Raw genomic sequence first — 21,982 nt, forward strand, 5'->3', positions numbered from 1 at the left:
AATTACGGCAAATAATGCATCTGAGCAGAGAAAGCAGAAAGATCTCCTATTACTTCTTTGTTTCTACCTATTGCTCCCAAATATGAGACAGATTAATTTGCCACTTAAATTATCTGAATTAATTTCTTAGCTTCTTTTTATTTTAAAGTTTGAAGGGGGATGAGTTGATTTACTCCAGAGTACTAAGTCTTCATCTTTTATACACTGGTGCTTTTTATTTCTCTGCAGTCAATGAACTTAACAAATACTGGAGAAAATGTAATGAGAAACTGCTGAAATGCCCTGTTTAATGCTGCTTGAAAAGATCCTTCCATTTGAAAATAAATAATTTATGAGTCAGGTTCTGAACGCATAGTACGTCAAACTTGACAGCTTTCCCAAAGAAAAGTTGTGTTTGATGATTATTTTAGGGAATAAAATCTGATGACTATTCATGTTCCAAAACCAAATTCCAAGAGCTTACAGCTCTTCAAACTAGCCACTTAGTTTCCTCTGTCTTTTTTAATGCATCCTAGGTGCTTCTTGCTGGGTGACAACCAACAAGTAGAAACACGAAACTGCATTTTCAAGGCCACATCTTCTTTCTGCAATGTCATTAAAATCTGTGGAAGTTTGCAACACGTCTTTTAACAGGTTACTCTCCACAATTAAGTTTGCTTTTTGGGACTGGGAAGGAAAATCTATTGTGATTTGTAATTGCTCCCCTAAAAATAAGAAAACTAACTTTTACATTGCAACATCCTGCAGTATAACTGGAGTACACTGGGTCAGTAAAAAACCCTAAAATCTGGACATTTTGAATGACTGATGAGAGAGCATACCATGGAGCTGGTGTAAGAAAAAAATCTCCACCTCCCAGATGGAGAAATCCAGCACTGAAAAAAATTATTCCTCTAAGTGAGACCAAACCATCAGTTCACCATATTCAGATAGCAGCCTTCATCTCACTGCAGCTTGGTACCATTAAATGCAAATCAAAAACTGGCAATCAGTTCTTATTTCTTATATTTCAGGCATCATTTTGCACACTGTCACTTTCTCATGCACTGCCATTTATATATAATGCTCTTATTGAGTATGTAGGCTTCAATGTACAGCCTAGTAAGTTCACAACATGCAGCACTGTGAGAGATAAGCCTTTGAAATGGTGTGACATTTCAGGGTGAACAGCTGAGCCATCATTTTGTTAGCAAGCCGTATTTTATAGGCAAGATTACCTTGTGCAACTGAGAAATTGTCTCCTAAGGCCATGACATGCTACACAGTCCTATGAATCTGTCCAGAACCTACACCCCAACAACTAATCATGTAAAGTCCTAAGTAATGAGATCTTCAGTTGCTCCTTTACTGAAAGTGGGACACAGACATTATTAGGATTGAACATGAATTCTCAGTGAGACATAGATGAGAGCAGAATACTGTATGCAACTTCAAAAATAAATTAGAACCTAAGAGGAACTTTCCATAGCTTAAAAACCTCTGCCAGTAGAAAAAAAGTCTATTATTTCCCCTTGCTCACCCAGCAGTGTTGTGCTGACCCAATATGTTCAATTTGGAAATGACACAAACAAATAATATTGGGAGGAGAGAAAGGAAGAAAAGCTGACAGTCCCATTGACATGATGGCTGCCTGGCAGTAAAGATTAGAAGCAGTGTTTATAGGCAAAAGCAAAGATAAGCAGGAGAGAACAACCAAATCCTACTTATTCCTGCCAATGCCTAATTTACCCAAAGCCAAAGCTCTCTTTGTAGGCTAGTTGTGACTTCACCTCCCCCAGTGACAACTCTCCTTTGTGTACTGCAGTGGTGACCTTTTCCTGCAGGGCTCAGCAGCACTAATCCACCCTGTCAGCCATCCCAGGAGCCTCTTCTATCTTTAACCTTTGTACAAAAACCTTAGGTATCGTGGCAAGCAGAATTAGTAGCTGCTGCCAGAATCAAATCATTAAAGCCAAATGAGTTCATTGACATTGTTGTCACTACAATGAACAACCTAATCTCAACTGCTGTAAAAAAATATTGATTAAAAGAAAAGATTTTAAAGTAGCTGCAGTTATTTTCAAGAAATTGCCTGCAGAAAAATAGAATCTGGAAACATCATTCTGGAAAACTTATTTTGATCTAGGTTGAATTATTTTACCTAACTTCAATCTTACTGTTTTCTAATCAGTTTACTGTGAATTGCTCTAATTTAACCTATATTCAGATATTTGATGGATGAGAACTTCCTTAACCATTTTTTCTGCTACTGTAGAGAATATTTTTTTCATTATTCTATTAATATTTCCATTAACTTAGTGATATATTAACAGCACAACGAATATCAAAAATGTCTCCAGTGACAAGAATCACTGTGAAATACCACAATTCTCCTTTTTCTTGGTGGTTTAGGTGCCAAAAGGAATCTTGAAATTGCTAAATCCCATTTTGACTTTTTGTCTAGCAAACTGTTTATTACAACCTGCTCTGGGGGTTAGCATTTAATGGGTATACCACCTAGAGTGTGCACAGAGTTATGTAAGAGCACAAAGTGAGTCAGGAGATTGCTCTCCTTGATTAGATAATGAGCTTTCTCTGAGTTCTTATCAGGTCTGGGAGGCCCCCATTATTTTATAGCAGAAATCAACTGTTAGCGAGAGCTGGTATTGAAAGCTTTATAAAATAGTTTTTTCCAGAAATCTAAAGCAAATGCAAGGGAGTAGCACTACAGAAAGCAGAAATATGCTTGGCATTTTCTCTTTCATCACACTGTGGCTCTTTGTCAAATACAGCAGGCCTCCTTCACATGTGAGGATTATGTAAATAATATACACTTGAATTTATTGCATAAAGCATCAGGATTACTAAACAATGACTTCTTGATTCCTTGTGGGTCGTATTCCTATTGTGCGGTTCTGAATTTATTTTCTTAAATTAACTAATAACAACTTCCTGCCTTTGAGAATTCACTGAGCATCATTTTAAAGTGTTTCCCTGATTTTCCTTTCAGAAAGCTGGGATTCTTTTTGTCCAGATACATCAGATTATAAAGTTAACAAGGAACATTTCTCTCTGTCATTGTTACCAAGTGCTAATTGTACCTTTATAATCAACCACTGCCTTGCAGAAAATCAATAAATGCTTTATCAAAATGGACACAAACATTACTATCTGATAAAATCCTCTTTTCTAATGCATTATTTGTTGGATTATGAAATTATTACTTTTTTTATTCCATTGTGATTTTTATATTATTGACTCCTGGCTCTATTATTATTTTGCTTTGAATTTTTGCCTTTTATGCTCTGACTTCCTTTCTGATAGCTCTCTCATAGATATTCCTTGCAATTTCTTGCCTTCTAGTATTTGCTGCTAGTTTTTATTTTAGTATTTTTTGTTACTGCATTTGAGAAAACCTATATAAAACCCAGCCCAATGAGAGGAGTCAATTTAACGAGATGCTCTGGGCATAACATAAAATCTTTACTATGGGAAATAGAATATTCAAGTGAGAACAGCCAAATATAATTATTTAGCAACAGTGCTGAATTAGACTACATGTTGAAACAAAGGGGCTTTCCAATCCAAATCTCTAATTTCACAGCCCCACTACCTCAGTACAAAATACCCTCAATTAATCTTTTCATGAACAGTTATATTCCATCTATTTTAGGCATGCCATTTCAAGGAAGAATTCTGCTGAAAAGGAACAATGCTCAGCATGACTGAATCATTAAGGAATAACATTAGGTGATGTTTTTGACTGAATATGAAAAATGGCTGTAGAGCTAACTTTGTAGGGGCTGTTTCAGATGCTCTTTACTAATCCTCTAGAAATAACAATCAAATATTTTAGTTGAATATGTTCCCTGCACACTGGATCAACATGCAGCTAAAATCTTTGCCCCAGAATATTTAAATTTTCCATAGTGTTTAGGACATGAGTATGAGAAAATAGCCACCAAAAGCATCAGTGGTGACCACGTGCAAAAAACTGAGCAAAAAGAAGATGAAGAAGCCAGACAAAAGTTGTTTGCCTAATCAATAACATGAGAAGTAAGGGTGTAAAAAGCAGATCTATCACGGTTAATAAAAAGAATATGTTCTAACATATGTGCAGAAACAACGCACAGGTAATGTGTGGATGCTTTTGAGGAAAAATGGGTATATGACTTTTGAAAACTTAACTCTGGAGGACTGAAAGGGTTGATAGCCAGTCTACAAAACCAGCAGACTTAGCACTTCAATTTGTAAACCAAAAATAGCTCTTTTTCTTTTGTTTCTCTGATTTCAAAATAAGGAAAATACTCAGCACTGGGTTGTTGGAGTATCAGAGAATGTTTGTACATGTAGATAAAAATATTAAAAACCGGATACTTCCTAAGATTGGTGATGGCAGAGTGATAATAGAATATTTCCTTGGTTTGTAATTCTAACAGATGGAAAATATCAGCATATGCTGCTTGCTCATTTCTACTTCTGAAATATACAGTGAGAGATAATGTAAATTAGGTCTAATATACAGCTCTATGCTGTCAAGCAGAAATTAGTAAATAATTAGCAGATCCAAATGACACTGTCAGAGTAAATTTTTAATTATCTAGTTCATCAGACTGGAACAGCCAAAAAAACTTCTGGAACCTAATTCATCTTTTCAGAATTCTTTGGTGAATAATTTTCCTCTATCTGTAATCACTAGGAGAAAATTTCCATTGCCTTTTTTTCTCCTTGGCTCATAGTGTCATTATTTCTCCGTTACCTTCCTAAGTCTTACACTTTATCCTTCAAGAACTAAAAACTTATCATGCTGTGTCATTGCTAACCACTTAAGGTCACAACCTCTTAGTTTAACATCCATCCATTTTCAGGGTGATATTCAAAGTCAACCAGCTTTAGGCAAAGAGCCAGCACAGATGGTGACAGCATGAAGAGGCAGCACAGCTTGTGAACATCACTTCTTCCTCCACTAAGAAGCCGATCCCTCACTGCACACACACACTGAGACACTGACTCATGGGTGTGTACCATGAATACATGCTCACACCACATGGGTGAGCACCTGCAGGCAGGACACATGTAGGCATAGATGTGCTGATATAAATACAATGTGCTGGTTGGTGATTTGCAGTGATGGGTTTTCTGCACAACAGAAAAGCAACAGTTTGAGTTTGTTCAATCTTGTGTGACTTAGGGGTGGACACGGTAAAGAAAAAAGTCACGATTTTGCCTCCTGAAAAATTGCCTACAACAAAAAGCATACTCATTTCTTTAGTCAGTCTAGGGAAAAAGAAGCAGTCCATGTAGATTTATTGTACTATGACAATTTAAATACAATAAGTGACAGAGTATTAACCCAGGAACTTCAGACCTTTGCCCTGCTTGCCTGTTCAATTATAGCTTACTATTTTGTTTGGGATTTTGGTGTTTATTTTTCAAGGTAAACCAAATAAATTCAGGCACCTTAAGATAGAGGTTATCTAATAATGATTTAATGATTTCATTAATTATGTTATGTGTTTGCTGTAAGTTTGGACTGGAATACACCAATAAGTTTCCAATTTTGTACTAGATAAAATAGGAAAGATTGGTTTTTGTACTGGCAAAGAGAGCCCCCCTGTTGTAGTAATTGTTCTGGCTTATCCTCTGATTCTTTTATTAGATCCTCTTATTATTAAAGTCCCAAAGCACCTGCACATAATACAAAGAGTCTGGCTGAAACCCAGAGCATATTCATCCTTTTCCAAAAATTCTACAAAACATACACTATTTTGTCTCAGAAAGCAAAGGAGACTTTGCACTTAAATGATACAAATGGTAATATGCATCCAAAATGGCTGATTGCTTCCACAGCTTAGTTGGAACTTATCAGTGTTTCATATTAAAGATTAAATAACTCTTAGGCTTAGAACTTGAATGGCTAAGTCTATGACACAACCTAGCTGAGAAGGTAATGGGACCTCTGGCTATCTGTGTTTATAGCAGTAAATGTACCAGGATCACAGTCAGGGAGATAAGGCAAGCTGCTTTAGTAAATCACTGCCAAACGGCAGCCAATCACTCAGGATCTCACCCCAGCATCCTGAAGCTCTTTCATCTGCCATAAATGTCATCCTGAGTTAAAGCCAGAAAAGCCAAAAAGCTGGGCTACTGCTTGGCTGTGCACATACACAAAAATAACAACCCCAACAAACCAAAACAAATTAAAAAACTGCTTTATCAGATAGAAATCCTGAAGAAGACATAGCAATAATATAGCACAGCTCTTTTAGCCTATTAATTACTTCAGTTAGACTACTAAGCTTCAGAGGTGAGTCACTAACAAAGATGGAAGGTGGCCATAAATTGCTTCACTATAAAGGGAGAAAAAAAAATCCCAACTTAAAAGCTCCCCATTACAATGAAATACTTTGCCTACTTTCTAAATTAATAGATGTAATATTCAAGTTGGAAAGCAGGTTAGCAGGTGACAAATAAAATAAAAATATACATGCAGACAGTAAAAAAAATTGAAAGCCTGTTGCAATGAATGAAGTCTCTGCTATCTTGGGGAACTTTGTCCTCCTCTCACACTCCATACTTCTTGGTTGTCGTGTTTGTTACCACCCACTTTGCAAAGCTGAAATAATTCTTTGAATGTCCCACAGAAGCAGCAGTATGTGAAAGACTTTTTTTTCCAAACCGAATACTGACTTCAGCCTTTTGCAGTTCTTTCTCATTCCTTACTACTGTTCCTCTCTCCCCCAAAGTCCAGCCAGTGTTTATCACTTAAGTTTTCTCTGATATTAGAAGAGATTGAAAGATACGCTGGAAGAGGACAGAGCTACTGAAAACTGGTACACAGGGAAAAAATATGAGACCACAAAATGAATTGGGAAAACAAATGGCAATCATCTTCATAAATGTAACTGAACAGCAAAAGTAGATTCTTATATTTACTGCAGAGACAGAAAGGGACAGAAAATAGTGAAATTTCAAAATAGAACCATCAGTGAGCTATAATCTCACCATCAAAAACACTGTGGCAATAAATTTAAAAGAGGGGATCACTATGGAAAGGCTAACTGCTGAGAAACTAATAGAATCAAATACCTATTAAAATGGAGAATCAGAGTCTATTTTGAATTATAGTCTATACTAGAAAGGTGTGACTAGAGGAAAGAGCTTAGTATATTTTTCTTTGGTCAAACAAACAAGCAAACCAAACCAACAGATGTTGAGTATAAGAACAAAACTAGCTGGAAATGTGAAAGAAAAACCCCAAACCCTAAGAACACAATACTGGAATACAGGAAAGTTGGTCAAACTTAAAAGACACCCCAGGAGGTGTAATGGAATTCAATACTGCTTCAAAAGGAAAAATGCAAGGAAAAAGAAATGACCAAAGTGAGTTGAAAGTTCAAAGGTTAAAAAAGTCCTTTCTTGAAAAAGGAAAATGGGGAGAAACCAATTAGTAATATGGCTTCAGACAAGTCTTGCAGGCAAGAGATAAGACCAGAGAAGAAGGATTGTGAAGTAATGAAAATACAGAAGTCTTTTATAAAAATATCATAAGAAAAAACTAGCACTAGAAAGTGAAACCCATGAAGAAGGGGGTTTCACTTTAAATTGGCGGTGACTCAGAAATAACTGAGGTAGCTGCTTATTTTAAAAAATCCATCTCCAAGAAGAAAAAGCTTTGCCAAAGTTTCTTCTTAAGAAATCCTTGCTTTACCAGTGACAATTTTTAAAAAAGCATTTCTAAGATTTCTCTTGGAATTTACAGAAAAATAGCAGATGGAAGAGCTTCACAGAGAAACATCAGCATAATACTAGCTTTCAGGAAATGCGTGAATGCTTTTATATGTTCTTGTCCAACAAATTATTTTTGTCTCTGCCAAAAATAAGTCCTTTAACAACACAAAAATGAAAATATACTGGGAAACAAAAAAAGTCTTTCCCTTGTTTAACTAATAGAAAATTAAAGCAACCTGAGCACTAAAGTGAATTGATGTGTAAAGACTGCAACTTGTTACACATTATACCTTCAATTATGTATTTTTTTCTTAAAAACTGATGCTGCCATACATTTTTACAAAGCCTCTGATATTAGCTTCATGAAATCTTACAGATTAGAATATGAAGCTGATTCCTAGGGCTTGCACAAAGTCCTGATGGAACCAACACACAGCCCTTATTACAAACTGGCAGCTAAATATACATCAAAGAACTTTGAAACTGTGGCACAAAGAGGAACTATCAGTAGTTTTTTTGCCACTATAGGGTATTACTCTGAAATACTATTGTGACAAATATCTTTCCATTCCTGACACAATAAGCAGTGATTTATCTAGACTTAATACAGTTCTCCTCATGTACTTTATTTGAGTTTTGCATACTCAACTACTGCAGGTTAAATTCCCTGTTCCATCCCAACTGCACACGGAATATATTGATGCCTCCAGGCCACATATGGATTTCTAAAATCTGGGGATAACTGACAATTAATGAAATGTTTTTTGTAACTGAGAGCATCACAGAGGGCTATCCAGCAACCATTTGGCTACACATAGCAACTGGCAAGGGTTGAGGTATGAAGCTCAGGGAACCACATCACCTTTGCTGAGCTCTTAGGCCCCTCTGAACCTCCAGCAGCATTGCAGGGATGCTTAGGGCTCTCTCTGCACCTGGCCCAACATCCTCTGCAACAAAACGCCAATCATGTTTCTCTAAAAGAATTCAAAGCATCCATGCTAAAGCCAAATGAAAAATAAATATATACATTTTTTTCAGCCAACAGCCCATAAAATAATTTGAGAATACTTCAATTGATTTGAATGACAATATTGCAGGGTCTAATGTTGCTGGCATACTCACCAGAGCAGAAGGGCAGCCACACAGGCACGCACGCTGTGCCTGTCATACTACGAGCACTGTTGAGAACAGCAGTCTCCTCAGTACCCTTTTGATATCTTTATGCACAGCTTCAGCAGCCTCTTTAGAAGACCTTGAGGTGTTAGGAGATGTATGATAATTCTGCCTTGATGCATAATTAGTAACACAGTTTGAATCTTCATGATGAAGGCCCTTCCCTGCTGTCTCTCTGGAAGCTTCTGGGTTTAGCCCAGCCAGCAGGTCACTTTCTTATTGCCCTTTTATCATACACTCATCTTAAAGAATTGCTCAGGAAAGGACATTTTGGTGATCTGTAAAGGGTATTTAAATTGTGCTAATAAAATGCTTTTTGGGAAGCTCTGAATGGCAAATACAGGCTTGCATGTAGGGTATGCACTGGAGAGGAAGTGTATGAGCTGTTTCATCTTTTTCACTGGGACTGAGTAATAAAATACATGTAGCAAAAGTTAGGGTGTTTTAAATACATTAGAGACCCACAATATGCCCATCATACTGTTCCATACCTTCTAAAATCATAACTGTTTAACATAATGGGGTTTATCTTCCTATCAGAAATAGAAAAAGACAGGGAAGAAGAGTAACATTCATGTCAAACTGAGTTTCCTTAAATAGATATGGCTTTCTATGACATGTACATTAATCCACAAATTTCACTTCAGGAAATTCTCCAGGGTCAAATGAAAAGGGAATGTAATTTGCTAAATCTACAGCTTTAAGCATGCAGCTCTTGAATCTAATCATGTGCCATTTGGAAAGACCTGACAACATGTTTGGCATAATTTCCACATTATGGCACGCTTCTACAAACAGTATTTTGGGAAAACATTTAAAGGTGGAATAGAAGACAGTTAACTAGGAAAGATTCAATTGTTTAAAGTTCACTCAGGAGCATTTCTGTTTGCCTAAAAGATGAATAGTAAACATGTAAAGATTTAACACTGTCCTCTGACAATCTATTTTCATTTATAGCTTTTCAATCTCCCTCATGCAAGCCATCCTGAAAAATCAGGTTATTTACAGTGCTCATATTTTTTTAATCAAAAGATTCTTATTTATTTTGCTTAAATTTTCCTATTTTTCCTTTTTAGATGGCACTTACTTCTTGACAACCTGGCTCAGGTTTTCAAATAAAATCCTATAAAAACAGGTGTGAGATATTTAAGTTGGATTAGTCTTCTTAGAATTTATCTTAGGCTTTTATCCCAGCTTCTCCTTACAAATACCAGGAACACAACCCACAACACTACTACTCTAATACAAGAAGGTTTTTCAGAAACTGATAGTAGGAATAGGAGAATTTCCTTGCACCTTTAAGACAGCAAATACCACATTACTCAGTTCTCCCTTGTAGCAGTCATGGCTAGTTAAAGGAAAGGAGGTCTTGTCAAAGAAATAGTTATGTTACCTCAATAAGCATTACTCAAACCCACTACAGACTGAGGACCAAAATTACATGTGGGATTGCTGACCAGCTACCTTCAGTATTTATTGCCTTTGTTCTGACTTGGACCAAACAGCTGCAGTAAGTCCAAGAATCTGACAAAACACCACCAAGGCAGCAATCCAAAATTATTAAACTATCATAAATTTTCTGTGATGTAGGCTGTTCTTACTGCCCACACTGGAAAGCTGCAGAAATTGATCCAGTGTTATTGGCGCTCACTTACCACTACTCAACAATTCAGTGGCTTACTGAATAGACAGCAGACACATACAAACAAGCCCAGTCATCTTAAAGTTTTCAACATTTCCAATCCAAGAGATGCATTTCAAAAGAAAATAAGTGGATAATTGTATTGAAATTAAGCTGTTTAGAGAAAGCTGTTGAAAATCTAGGATATTAAGTTTCAAAATTTATCTCAAAGGCAATTGTCATTGTCAAGATCTATTATTTTTAATACACAAAATTATTTTTCCTAAGTAATTTTGCATTGCCTTTATCCACTGAATATTAATCCATTTCTCCATTTCTCACCAGGAGTATGGCTGGTATCATTAATTTAAATGATTAGAAAGAAAGACGTACAAAAGAAGGGATCACAAATTTCTTTCTGTCCTGAACAAAGGAAAAAGACTTGTAAAATAGAGCAAATTCAGTTATTTACTATGCATCAGAAGGTTTGGGTCATAAGTGGCATTCTGAGTCAACTCTTTTCATGAAGGTGAATGATTTTAACTCAAAGAGGAAAAAGAATAATTCTTCAGCCTTAAAAAACCATGCTGATTTCTCCTTCAATAACTTTGATGTACAGAGAAAGACTCCATTTTAGGAAAATAATTCAAAAAACCCTTGAAAGCTAACTCCTTCTGCTAAGAAACTATCCCTGGGTGACAGGCTGTCACTTCACTGCAAGGCTCTACTAGAATTTATTTTATTTAAAATTAAAAAAAAATAAAATAAAAACATTAAAAAAACCCCCAAAAAATCCCCAAACAACCCAACACATTAGGTTTGTTTTTTGTCATATTCTTTAAAACAATTATGTTTCACCTTAATATAACCCAAGATGTCTAGCGATGTTCCTGGTACAGTTGACAGAGATAAGGGCTTCCAGCTGGTGGTTCATGAATCACCAAGATTACACACCTTTGCTGATCTCTGGTTTCTAAGAAAGCATTACATGTCCTCCAGTCACCTCAGATGCAGACCACTTACTTTGTCTACTTTAGTATTTAAATCAGTAAATAAATATCTTAGAGAAAGATCTAGGCTTGATTTTAAAAAACAAAGTACCTTTCTTCTTCATATCTTGTTCCTGAAGTTCACAATGCTATTAAAATTGTGTGTGCATTTCTAGCGTGAATTACAAAAATTTCAGCTTTTATGTCCTGGCTATCAGTATGAATCTGTTCACCGATAAACTCTCAGAAGATATGCAATACATAACTTAGTGTTTTCTGACTCTAGTTTCTTTTCCAGAAACTGGTTGAAATCCTATTCTTTTGAAATATCCTAATTTCACTTTTAAATCAGTATACCTAGTGTCTGATCAAAAACTGCTGGGTATTTAAACATAAAAGACACTAGCTTATATCAATAAGATTTATTTCTAGATAAAACACTTTGAGGAATGACAAACACCTGTTCTAACAGTTATTCTTCCCAGGGCAATGCAATTATTTCCAACACTCCACATGTATTTAAATGGCACTAAAGCAATTTTTGCTTTTATTAGTTTACATTCACAGCAGTTGATAGGGTTAGCAGCCATTTTACATTCTATTCTGCAGTATGAAACATACTACGGCGTAGTGCATTCAAAAGGAACAAAAGGGAAAATTTAGCACATCAGAAATTAAAGCTAATGCACAGAGGTAAGAGATTAAAAGCTTATTTATGAAGGTAAGTTTAATTAGGTAAATTAATGTATTTTAGATTACTATAATGTATTTTAGATTATTCAGTCCACTAAGCAGGTTTGAATTATAAGTATATTGTATCCTTTTGCAAAAAAAAAGTTCTGTAGAATTCATTGAGGGTTCCATTCTTTAAATTTACACATCTGATCCTGCTTAAATTGTTATGACAATCTTTTGTTTACAAAGGAAATCTTTGAAGACTTAATATTTTAACAATTAGATACAGATGAGATTAGTGCTGTAACTTCAAAAGAAAACAAACTCCTAGCATATTGCTGCACCAAACATTTCCCTGCACAGAGCTGGGGCTGTCACAAGGGGCTCAGGAGGGGCAGAAGGCCTCCACAACAGTACTTGGAGAACAGATTGATGAGGGAGGCTTGCCTTTTTCTCTCTCCATCAAAAGAAGACTCAGAGGTGACATCATTAAGATTTACAAGTAAAATGTTGATATAAGCAAATGGAGATTTTTTTTTTTCCCAAAAGGAAATGTTAACACATGCTGTGCTCTGCAGCAGGCAGCCTGCAGCACAGGGTATTCTGTTCACTGGCTGGCAGGTTATCAGCCACGTGGGATTCTTCCCAGCTTTCCCTTCATGCTCTCTCCCTTTGAACGCAGTCTTTAGCCAGCCTACAGTGTTCAAAGTCTATTTCTCTGTCAAAGAAAATAAAAGGCTCACATGTTTTTTAACCTGCACAGCTTTAGAGATGCCCTTCTTTTAATTCTATTTAATCATAGATAACCCATGACCAGTTTTCATCTGGATTCTAGCTATGTTTAACCACTAATGATAAAGTTACCTTGCAATGCAGTTTCAATTCCAAAATGTACTGAACATTGCTGCTTTCATGGAGGCCCAGGACAGAGTTGCACTGCTTTGCTCCAAGAGCAGCACATTGCAAAGGAAAGAGTTAAAACCTTTCCATTTTCCTCTTGTGCACTCTAAGTAGCCCTACAGCCTGAGCAGCAAAGTGTACTTGCACTTTAGATGTTTGGTTTAACTTAAATTTATTTTTTCTTTCACTTGAATATTTTTTCCACCTCTCAACTAGGAGAAAGTGCAGGTGTACAAAACAACAGTTCATTTAATCCCTTTCTCATAACATCTCATGAATGTAAAAGTCCATCATGATGGGGCTCTCCATTTTCACCTATTTCTCATTGTTTCAGAGGTCTGCTGAAGTTGCCAAATTCATATTTTATTTTAGAGTAAACTTACACCTAATAAATCCAAAGCAAAGGATTTTTATAGTGTTACAAATTAATTTCTTTCCATGTAAGGGTTAATTGGAATGTTCTTATAATTCATATGTTTAGTTTGACAAGCATGTAACTACCTCAGTCTGGAACACAACTATTATAAAAACAGTTCTTTAAAAAATGAATTAACCAAGAAGTATCTCTCAGGCAATTTAGAATAAAAGACAGCTTAGCAATCATGAACTGCTTTATCTCCAAGAATAAATCATCAAAAGTTGTATTTCTATATCCAGTTTTATGAGGCTTCTGTCTAAAAGACCATGTGTTTGCTAATTTAGAACTGCACTATCAGTTGCAGCTCTTTTACTACAATTTTCAATATGATTTTTTAAAAAACAGCCATGCAGGAAAATAAAATGACAATATTTGTTTCCTCCAGCCATCAAACAAATCAAGACATTTTAAAGAAATTAATTTGTATCTTGACTTCAGGACTCAAGTAGGCATCACATGGGAGATTCAAGTTCTTGAATTTTATATTTGAGCCTGGAGTATTTTGGTTAATGATTTAAATCATACTACCCATGTTTTATTCTAACACAAAGAGGAAGTAGAGTGTTTTTTGCTGTAACAATGAAGTACAGAGGTGGACCAAAATGTTTCTGCTGCTGAAACTGTAAGCTGAGTCTTGGAAAGCTTTTATTAAATACATTGACACTCTCTTTAGAAGTAGATTGCAATCAAAATAAACCATCTCCATTTTGCCTGAAGTATTAGAAATCTGTAAATAAAAGATAAAGTCCTGCCTTGCTTCAAATAATTTTAAAGTATTAAACCAAATTTTTAAATAAGAAGAAATGCCAACAGAGTGCTTGTCATTAATACCTAGCTCCACACCATCCACTTAAAAAAAGTACATTTATGAGAACATAATACATGTCATCTGTAAAGAGCCAGCCTTTGGTTCAATGAACCTACAGCAAACTACATGCTCAGGTCATTTAGCATCACATGAGAATGTACTTGTATTCCTGCAACACTTTAAGTACTTATTTCTATTTTTAATCTAAACAGAAACTAGTTGTCTCTCATACTTCCACTTAATAAAAATTTTAAAAAGGGAAAACTTAATTTACCATTTGCAACCTGGTCTTGTTTTAAGGTAAACATCTGCCATTCACATTTGCCTTTTCTGTGTGATTTTCTTATGTAAGCAGGGTGCAAAAAAATGTGTCTGCAGACATGATGTTGCAGGATCACGACAGTTCAACATACCAATGACAGCATGCTAACAATGCAGTTTGTTTATGTCACTGATATTAATACAGTATCTGAACCTAAAACCACACAGCTGGTAAATGTTTCCATTTTTTGTTTTGTGGTTCTGTGGGCAATTACAGTAGATGTTTAAAGCAAGTAAGAAAGGGTGAACTTTACGAAATTAGATCAAAGCCCAGTTGCTTTGCCTATTTTATGTTGTCCAACTCCTGACTTTTGAAAGCATGACCAGAAACAAATCATACTAATTCAAATAACATTCTTTCTAAATTAATAACGCTGTACAAAATTGTATTACTGAAAAATTTCTCATTATGCTTTTGAAAATAAGGAATTCATCCTGAAAGAATTCTGAATACTTAACAACATAATGAGCCTAAATTCCAGGAGTGCTCCTTTTGACACTATTATTTGCCCTTCATGCATGGATACACACATATTTATGCTTTAGGTACTTAAATTTAGCATCCATACTTTGCAGAAGCAATAAAAGCCCAGATACACATTGAAATAGATACTTCTAGCTAGTAACTTTCTTGATAGCCTAGCAGATGCCAAGATGAGGAAGGATTTACACCAGAGACTGTGAAAATGCAAGATCATTTGAGAATAATATAAAAGTAAATGGTGGGAAATGTTAACAGCAACAGCTGTGAAAAGAAATTAGAGAAGATTAAAAGCATAGAAGAGAACAATAATAGTAAAAACACTTTAAATTGCTTCACAAGAGTGATTCTATAATTACGGCTTCTGTAGGTATTTGAATAGTAACTGCAAAAACAGTGAGGTATAGATATTTAATTTTTTTCCCAATACCCTAAGAACTTACTAATATAATAAAATCACAATCAAGAAAATGATAGCAGATCACACTATATGAACCAGGCTGACTTTAAAGCCTACAGTGAGCTGACTTTAAGGTCTACAATGACTGTTTACATTGTGGACAGAGTAACAGACACAGGCATACTGAGTGGTGAAGGCAAACGCAAAGACAGGAGCCTCCCTACACAGTGAAGTTTTACAGCAAAACTCAGTTTTGCCCAAGAAAACCTTAGGCTGCAAGAAGAAGGTATAATTGTTTCTGTGTTTTATTATTTATTATTTCATATCTGTGGGATGGATATTTGCATTTATTGCCATGGACACAGGTACCCAGTGTTGGAGAGACCTGAAAGGTTGTCAGACAAAGGAAAGGGTAGAGGGCTGAATGTGTGCATGCAGTGAATACTGTTCATATACTGTGGCATAAACACTGCCTTGACTCATAGTAAATCCTGCTCTGCAACCAGAAGCAGCAAACTGAACAGGTAATAGCTGCAGCTCAGCAGAAAAATGGTCACATCAACACCAAACTGCAGATATGTAGCAGAAAATAAAGTATTAATACAGTGATTAATAAAGTATTAATACAGTGATTAAACACACAGGATCACCTGGTTAGAAAGGCAAAATGTAAAGTATGTCACTCCATTTAGCAACATCCCAATAAGGTAAATTCCAAATGACAGCAGAAATGTCAATGTTCTTCTAGAACTGTATGAGAACAGGCATTGTATTCTGCCTGGATTTCAGGTTACTGCTTGTGATGTCTCAGCCTTTTCTGATATGACCAACCCTACAAAATAGAGCTCCCAGTTTAATGCCTATTGAACTCTGGAAAAGTTCCTTTTTCAAAAGCACAGTATTCCAACTCAAGGCTCATCTACTCAGACAAACACCAGAAGAAGACTTATAGTTGTTCATGCAGGAAGTTAGCTAATAAACTACAGGCAAAATCTGGAATTATTTTATTATAATTAATAATGTATTATGGTGATTATGGTTTGGCTGAAAACAAACAGGCCAGCCTGAGCTATTCTGAGATAACTGCCAAATCTTCTGCACATGTGGCAGATGGTGGAAGCATTTGGGGGACTCCTTATGCATAAGAACTCTGCATTATGGGGCCTCAGATTCAATGCAACAGCAAAGCAGCTGAAGTGGGTCATGATAGAAGCACACTAAGCAGCATAAACTTTAAAGCTTTGGGTTTCATCCAAAGAAAAGGTAAAAAAGAAAGAATACTGCATTCAATGGATGTGAGGGGAAAGTGGTAGTGCAACCTATGCTGACTGATGAAGGTGTAGAAAGTCGTGGCTTATGACACACTGCACTAAATTCTGCACGTACAGGGAGTGGAAGGACAGAGTTTGAACTCAGTGGAGCCATATTCCCTTCTAATAGGGCTTACTTTAAACTTCCTTAACAGTTTTCAAGAACATCATGGGCTGGTTTGGAAACATTACAACTGACATTGCAACAAACCTTATTCTTCCGAAGAGCATAATTCATTTTGTGTGCTTATATCTAATCTCTTTTGGCTCATCTTACTTTAAAAAAGGCTTTGAACTCCAAGAATGTTCCTCAGATACTCCCTCTACAAGTCCCAAGAGGAAAATGCTAGACAATAAATGAAATGTAATGTAATACCATTGAGAACTCTCTTAGCCATATCTCATGTTATATCCAATGCAGAAAATCCATCTTCCTCTCTGATTAATTTCTTGTGCTAACTGAAGCAAGGTAAATTGGAAGGAATAGGCATTTATTTAAAGAAAAAATATTCCAAATTAAAAAAACAAACAAACAAAATGAAACAAAAAACCCAACCAAACAAAAACCAAAGAAATCCCCCCCAAAAAGCACCCAATGAAACAACTGTTGACCTCTGATGCTGCCAGTGTCCTTTCAGCCTTTATAATTCCTTTCCCAGAACAAACAAGTTTGCTGTACTACTTTCTACACCAATGTGGTTATAAAGCAGTATGCAAGTAACACTTAAACCTTGGCTTACTTTGTGAATTTAACTTTTATGTTGTTGTTCAAAGACTAATTTAATGTTATTATGGGGATGAGCTCTCTCAGCCTAGGTTTCCAGCATTTCAATCCTTTGCTTTTGGCAAGATGTGGAAATACAGGTGCTATCTGAACCAATTTAGTGCCATCACACTGGGGACTTGCTTGTCTTTTTACATGATCCAGGAAATGAGAATCAGTCTGAAAGTATAAATTTACCAGAAAGAGAATTCCCCTTAGAGATATCAGCCCATATCCCTAAAGAATATTGTACTGCCAGCTCACAAAGAGAAAAAGTTTTAAAATATAAGCAGAAGCTACAACTTAAGTTGTCAGAGAAAACCCAGGTTGAGTTTCCATGAACATGGGATTGCTGACAGCAGAAGTTGCTGCCTCTAGTAATGGACAGAACACCAAAACTTCTCTCCTGCTTGCTAATGTAAATCAGATATTTGTGGCATATCATTTATTTTCTGCCTGAAAGGAGATGCCAGCAGAGTCCTTTGCAACAGAAAGGCAAGGGCAGATCATGTCAATTATGTAAAAGGTTTACAGTAATGATCCCACAGAGAAAATGCATGTCCTTCACACATCTACAGGGATGACAATGAGAATAATCCCCTTCCACAGAAGTGGCAAGTGTCAAGCTTCTTATCTTGAAGGTGTGACATAAACCCTATAATTTTTTGTTCAGAGTAGACAAAAAAAGTTGAAAAAGGCTATCTGAGATCAGATAAAATCTTACGTACCCACACTGTTGTTAAGGATCGAAATACACCTAGCCAAAGTCTCAGCAAATTCCTATTTCTTTTTCCTATTCTTTTTCTTCCTGTTTTCACTTCATAAATGTGGCACATATTCTTGAAGATCACCATAAACATTTTTTTCTACCTACCTTAGGTTTATTGGCTACCAATATATGTGTAAAGCATGTGTTTTATTATCATCAGAATTCATATAAATATTTACATTTTACACTTCCTAAGCAACTTTTGCTTTTTCAAGGAGTAACATACACTTACATGTAATAAATCCTCCATGCTATGTCCACAAAGAATGATTAAGTTTATAAAAATAAAATATTGAAAGGTCAGGGAATGCCAGCATTGTCTGAATAGCCATAATTTAAATACCTCATGCCTGTGCATTATGAAAATCCTTTAAGTAAACATTAACTTTTATTATATATATTATTAATAGTATGTTCCATGAAACCTCATTTAGAGGGTCTAGAAGAACATAGGAATCCAGCTTTCTTCCTTTATGGGAAAGCAGTCATTACTTGAAGTAAGTTCTGCTTCACATTTGTAGATGATGGACTACAAAATACGCGTGTACCTGCACACTGTACAGAACAAACAAATATCTCCATTAAGACAAATAAGCATCCAGTGTTTGAGTGGCATCTAGAGCTCGAGGGATACTAAGCAAAAGTAAAAGAATTTCTTATTTTGGATATTCTTTTTTTTTTTTTTTTTTTTTCTTCCCTAGGGGAAATCTGTGTGTTTTGAAGCCTGGGTGTGAATATTGCATGGTAGGAAGAGCTCTAATGACTTCAGTCCCAAGGGAAAAAAGACATACAAAAACGTGGGCACTAGTGACATTCTCTAATTACATGACTGCCAGCCTCTAAATTTTCTACCCTCTCTCTCACTTTGAGCATAAGGCTCCTGTTCTCACATACAGAGCTCCACAAAAGTCCCCCCTGCCCACATCTCATTTCTCATTTTCTCCTTCTGTTACTGCCTGAGTTCTATCCAAATTATTTTCTTAAACGCCTACTGCACACTTTCTCTGGTCTTTGCATCACGTCAATGCTTGCATTCCAAAGAACCTATCTGTGTTCATTTGAATTTCTATCTAAAATAGGGCTTTTCTGCAAGGTCAACAAATGCTCTGATGTCAGCTAAATCAACCTTCTTTTTTAAGGAACTGATTTCCTAGATTAAAATTATGTCCTGTATCCTGCTGCATTGCTTGCACTGTTTGGCCAATGCAGATTATTACAATTTATGTCACAGGCATATTTTCATCAGAAAATGTAAAAAATAAAAATCATGCCTCGGTAAATCTCCTAAAACTTCAAGTAATTTGCCAGGTTTATAAAACCAGAACCACCCCATGAATCTTTTCCCCCTTTGTGATTCAATACTTTTTCTTTTCCTAAAAGAAACTTGATTTTAAAATGAGGGCACTCAAATCGACCCCATAACGTTTTAGACTGCCAAATTTCACAGCTGTTCCTTATCTCTATGATAGTCTGACCAAAACCTCAGAGCTGACAGCTCCAAGCTCTGCAAAAGCTGGGTTATGAATTTTTATTTCTCAGATGTGGATGCAAGCCACCAATATGAATCTACTTTAAGCTTAGGGAAAAGAAACAGACATACTAGTGGGAGCATGTTCTAATGCTCACACTCATATGTAAGGGCAGGATGGAGTAGTTTGTTTTTCAGACTGTATAAACAATGGGATAGAACCCAAATTTTCACTTCCAACTACTTGCTGGTACTGCCTTCTTGTGATACTTGAAAGGGCAAAACAGGTGGACAAGGCCATAGTTCAAGTTCCAGCCAAATCCAAATGCATGCTTTGAACCATGTCACCAGGCACACACAAGCTGCTGCCTAGAGACCATGTGAATTTACCCTTTGTTCATCAATGGATAAGGCAATCTGTAAAAATCATGTCCCATTTCATATTGCAAGTAAGGTCTAGGCTTCTTAATATTTTCTCTTATGTCTACAAGAAAAAGTTCTTCCTCAGTCTCCTTCCCATGTGAGAATTTTGCCTTTTTCCCCCACTTGCAATATCTCCTATTTTGGGTGCTCAGAAACCTCACAGCCTCAGAAGCTTGCTTCCTATTCCTTATGTGATATTTTAGCAAGTATGAAGGATGCAAAATATTTATAGAGCTCAGATAGGTTTTTACTTAGCAAAGCACTGTTACCTGTCAGCATCCACAGTTACATCATGAACCCCTCTCTGGATGACGTCTCGAGAGGCAGCGAGGTCTGGTATTCGGTTCAGACTTCTTGTATATAGGTTGAGTCCTCCATCTGTCATGTACCTGAAAATAAATTTGTGGTCAATCAGTGGGAAATCAGCCATATGGCAACGTTTCACTCTAAAGTTAATGGTCTGTGAAATTCAAGTGTTTAACGTACAGGTTGTCTTATTAGTTGGTAGACTTATACTAAATATTCCCACCCTATGTGCCCCGCATAGGGAGATTGGGTATCTGCCTGTTTTCTGGGATCATTTGCCTTTTTCTGTGATGGCTTACAGACCAACCTCTCTTACTAAAATATTTTAAGACTGAAGCCCTCAAGTATGTTTAAAAGCACATTTTAAATACTGTGGTTTTTCTAAAACATAGTACCAGATGCAAGAAACATCACTCCAGCTAAAAAAAAATAAAATTAAAAAAATAATAGCATTTATCCAAACGGGAAAAAGAGATTAGAAGCCCAAATTCATAGTCCCTGTTGGAATACAGTTATTCAGATATGAGAGAGATATCCACTGAAGACCTTAGAATGATGTTTAAGAATATTTTTCATGCATGTTCCTTTTACTTGATTCTCACCACCTCGAATGATAATATTATAATGAATGTCTAATGAATGAAACAGTGATTATAGTGCTGTTTACTCACCAGAGAAGCACTAAAAGTTTATGAATTAAAAGTAATAGCAGTAATTTCTGGAATGCCTACCTACAGTTTGGATGTCTCTCTGAGAGGTCTTAGCACTTATAATAGAGCAGCATCACAAGTCTGTCTTACCCCCAAGACCTCTCCATTATGTTCCCAAAGGACCTTTTGTTAAACTGTCTTCCCTCTTAAGCTTTGTTCTTTCTGTTTCCCTTTTGTATTTTCTGATAACTTTAATATACAAAGTCAGCATAAATTTATTTGTGAAGGACCATGCACATATATGGCACTGAACACAGAAACATACATATTCAGAAAAAAATTTCTGTACCTCATTTCTGTACCTCAGGTTCATTTCTGAACCTACTCAAAGTAAAATAGAGATTCATTGAAATAGGTGTAGTCCCAACGTTAGGTTGATGGCTAAAGTGATAACCCAGAGTTTAGTCACAATTCAGTCTTTAACTCAAGCTCTCCTTGGGCCATGAAATGATGCCACACCTTTTGGTCTGTGTGCAGGCACACAAACATTTAACTTGAGTAACTACACAGAATCCCAGGCACAAACCAAGGCACACACCCGCGCCGCTGTTACTCCAGCTGTTCTGTTGGCCCTCTCCCACAGGAATCACCTGTGACAGAGACCTGAGGGCCAATACAGCAGTCTGGGATCACCTGCCTCATCTCCATCTGTGTGGTTTGGGGTGGCTGAACAGGTGCAGACCTTGAGAGCAAAGCTGCAGTAGTGGAGCCCTGTGTGGCAGTTCCAGTTTGAGAAG

General features: G+C 36.3%; 1 protein-coding gene across 19 annotated transcripts in view; it reads right to left on the minus strand.

Moving 5' to 3' along the window:
- NAV3 (neuron navigator 3) overlaps window positions 1-21,982 on the minus strand; it is a 504,955-nt gene that overhangs the window by 81,615 nt on the left and 401,358 nt on the right. For all 19 annotated transcript variants that reach the window (XM_086884225.1, XM_086884227.1, XM_086884224.1 and 16 more), the window contains one exon: window positions 20,499-20,618. In XM_086884225.1, coding sequence (XP_086740351.1) covers window positions 20,499-20,618 — 120 coding nt within the window. The remainder of the gene's footprint in view (window positions 1-20,498; window positions 20,619-21,982) is intronic.

Source organism: Cyanistes caeruleus, chromosome 4 (genome assembly GCF_971803275.1).
Source record: "Cyanistes caeruleus chromosome 4, bCyaCae1.hap1.1, whole genome shotgun sequence".
NCBI lineage: Eukaryota > Metazoa > Chordata > Aves > Passeriformes > Paridae > Cyanistes > Cyanistes caeruleus.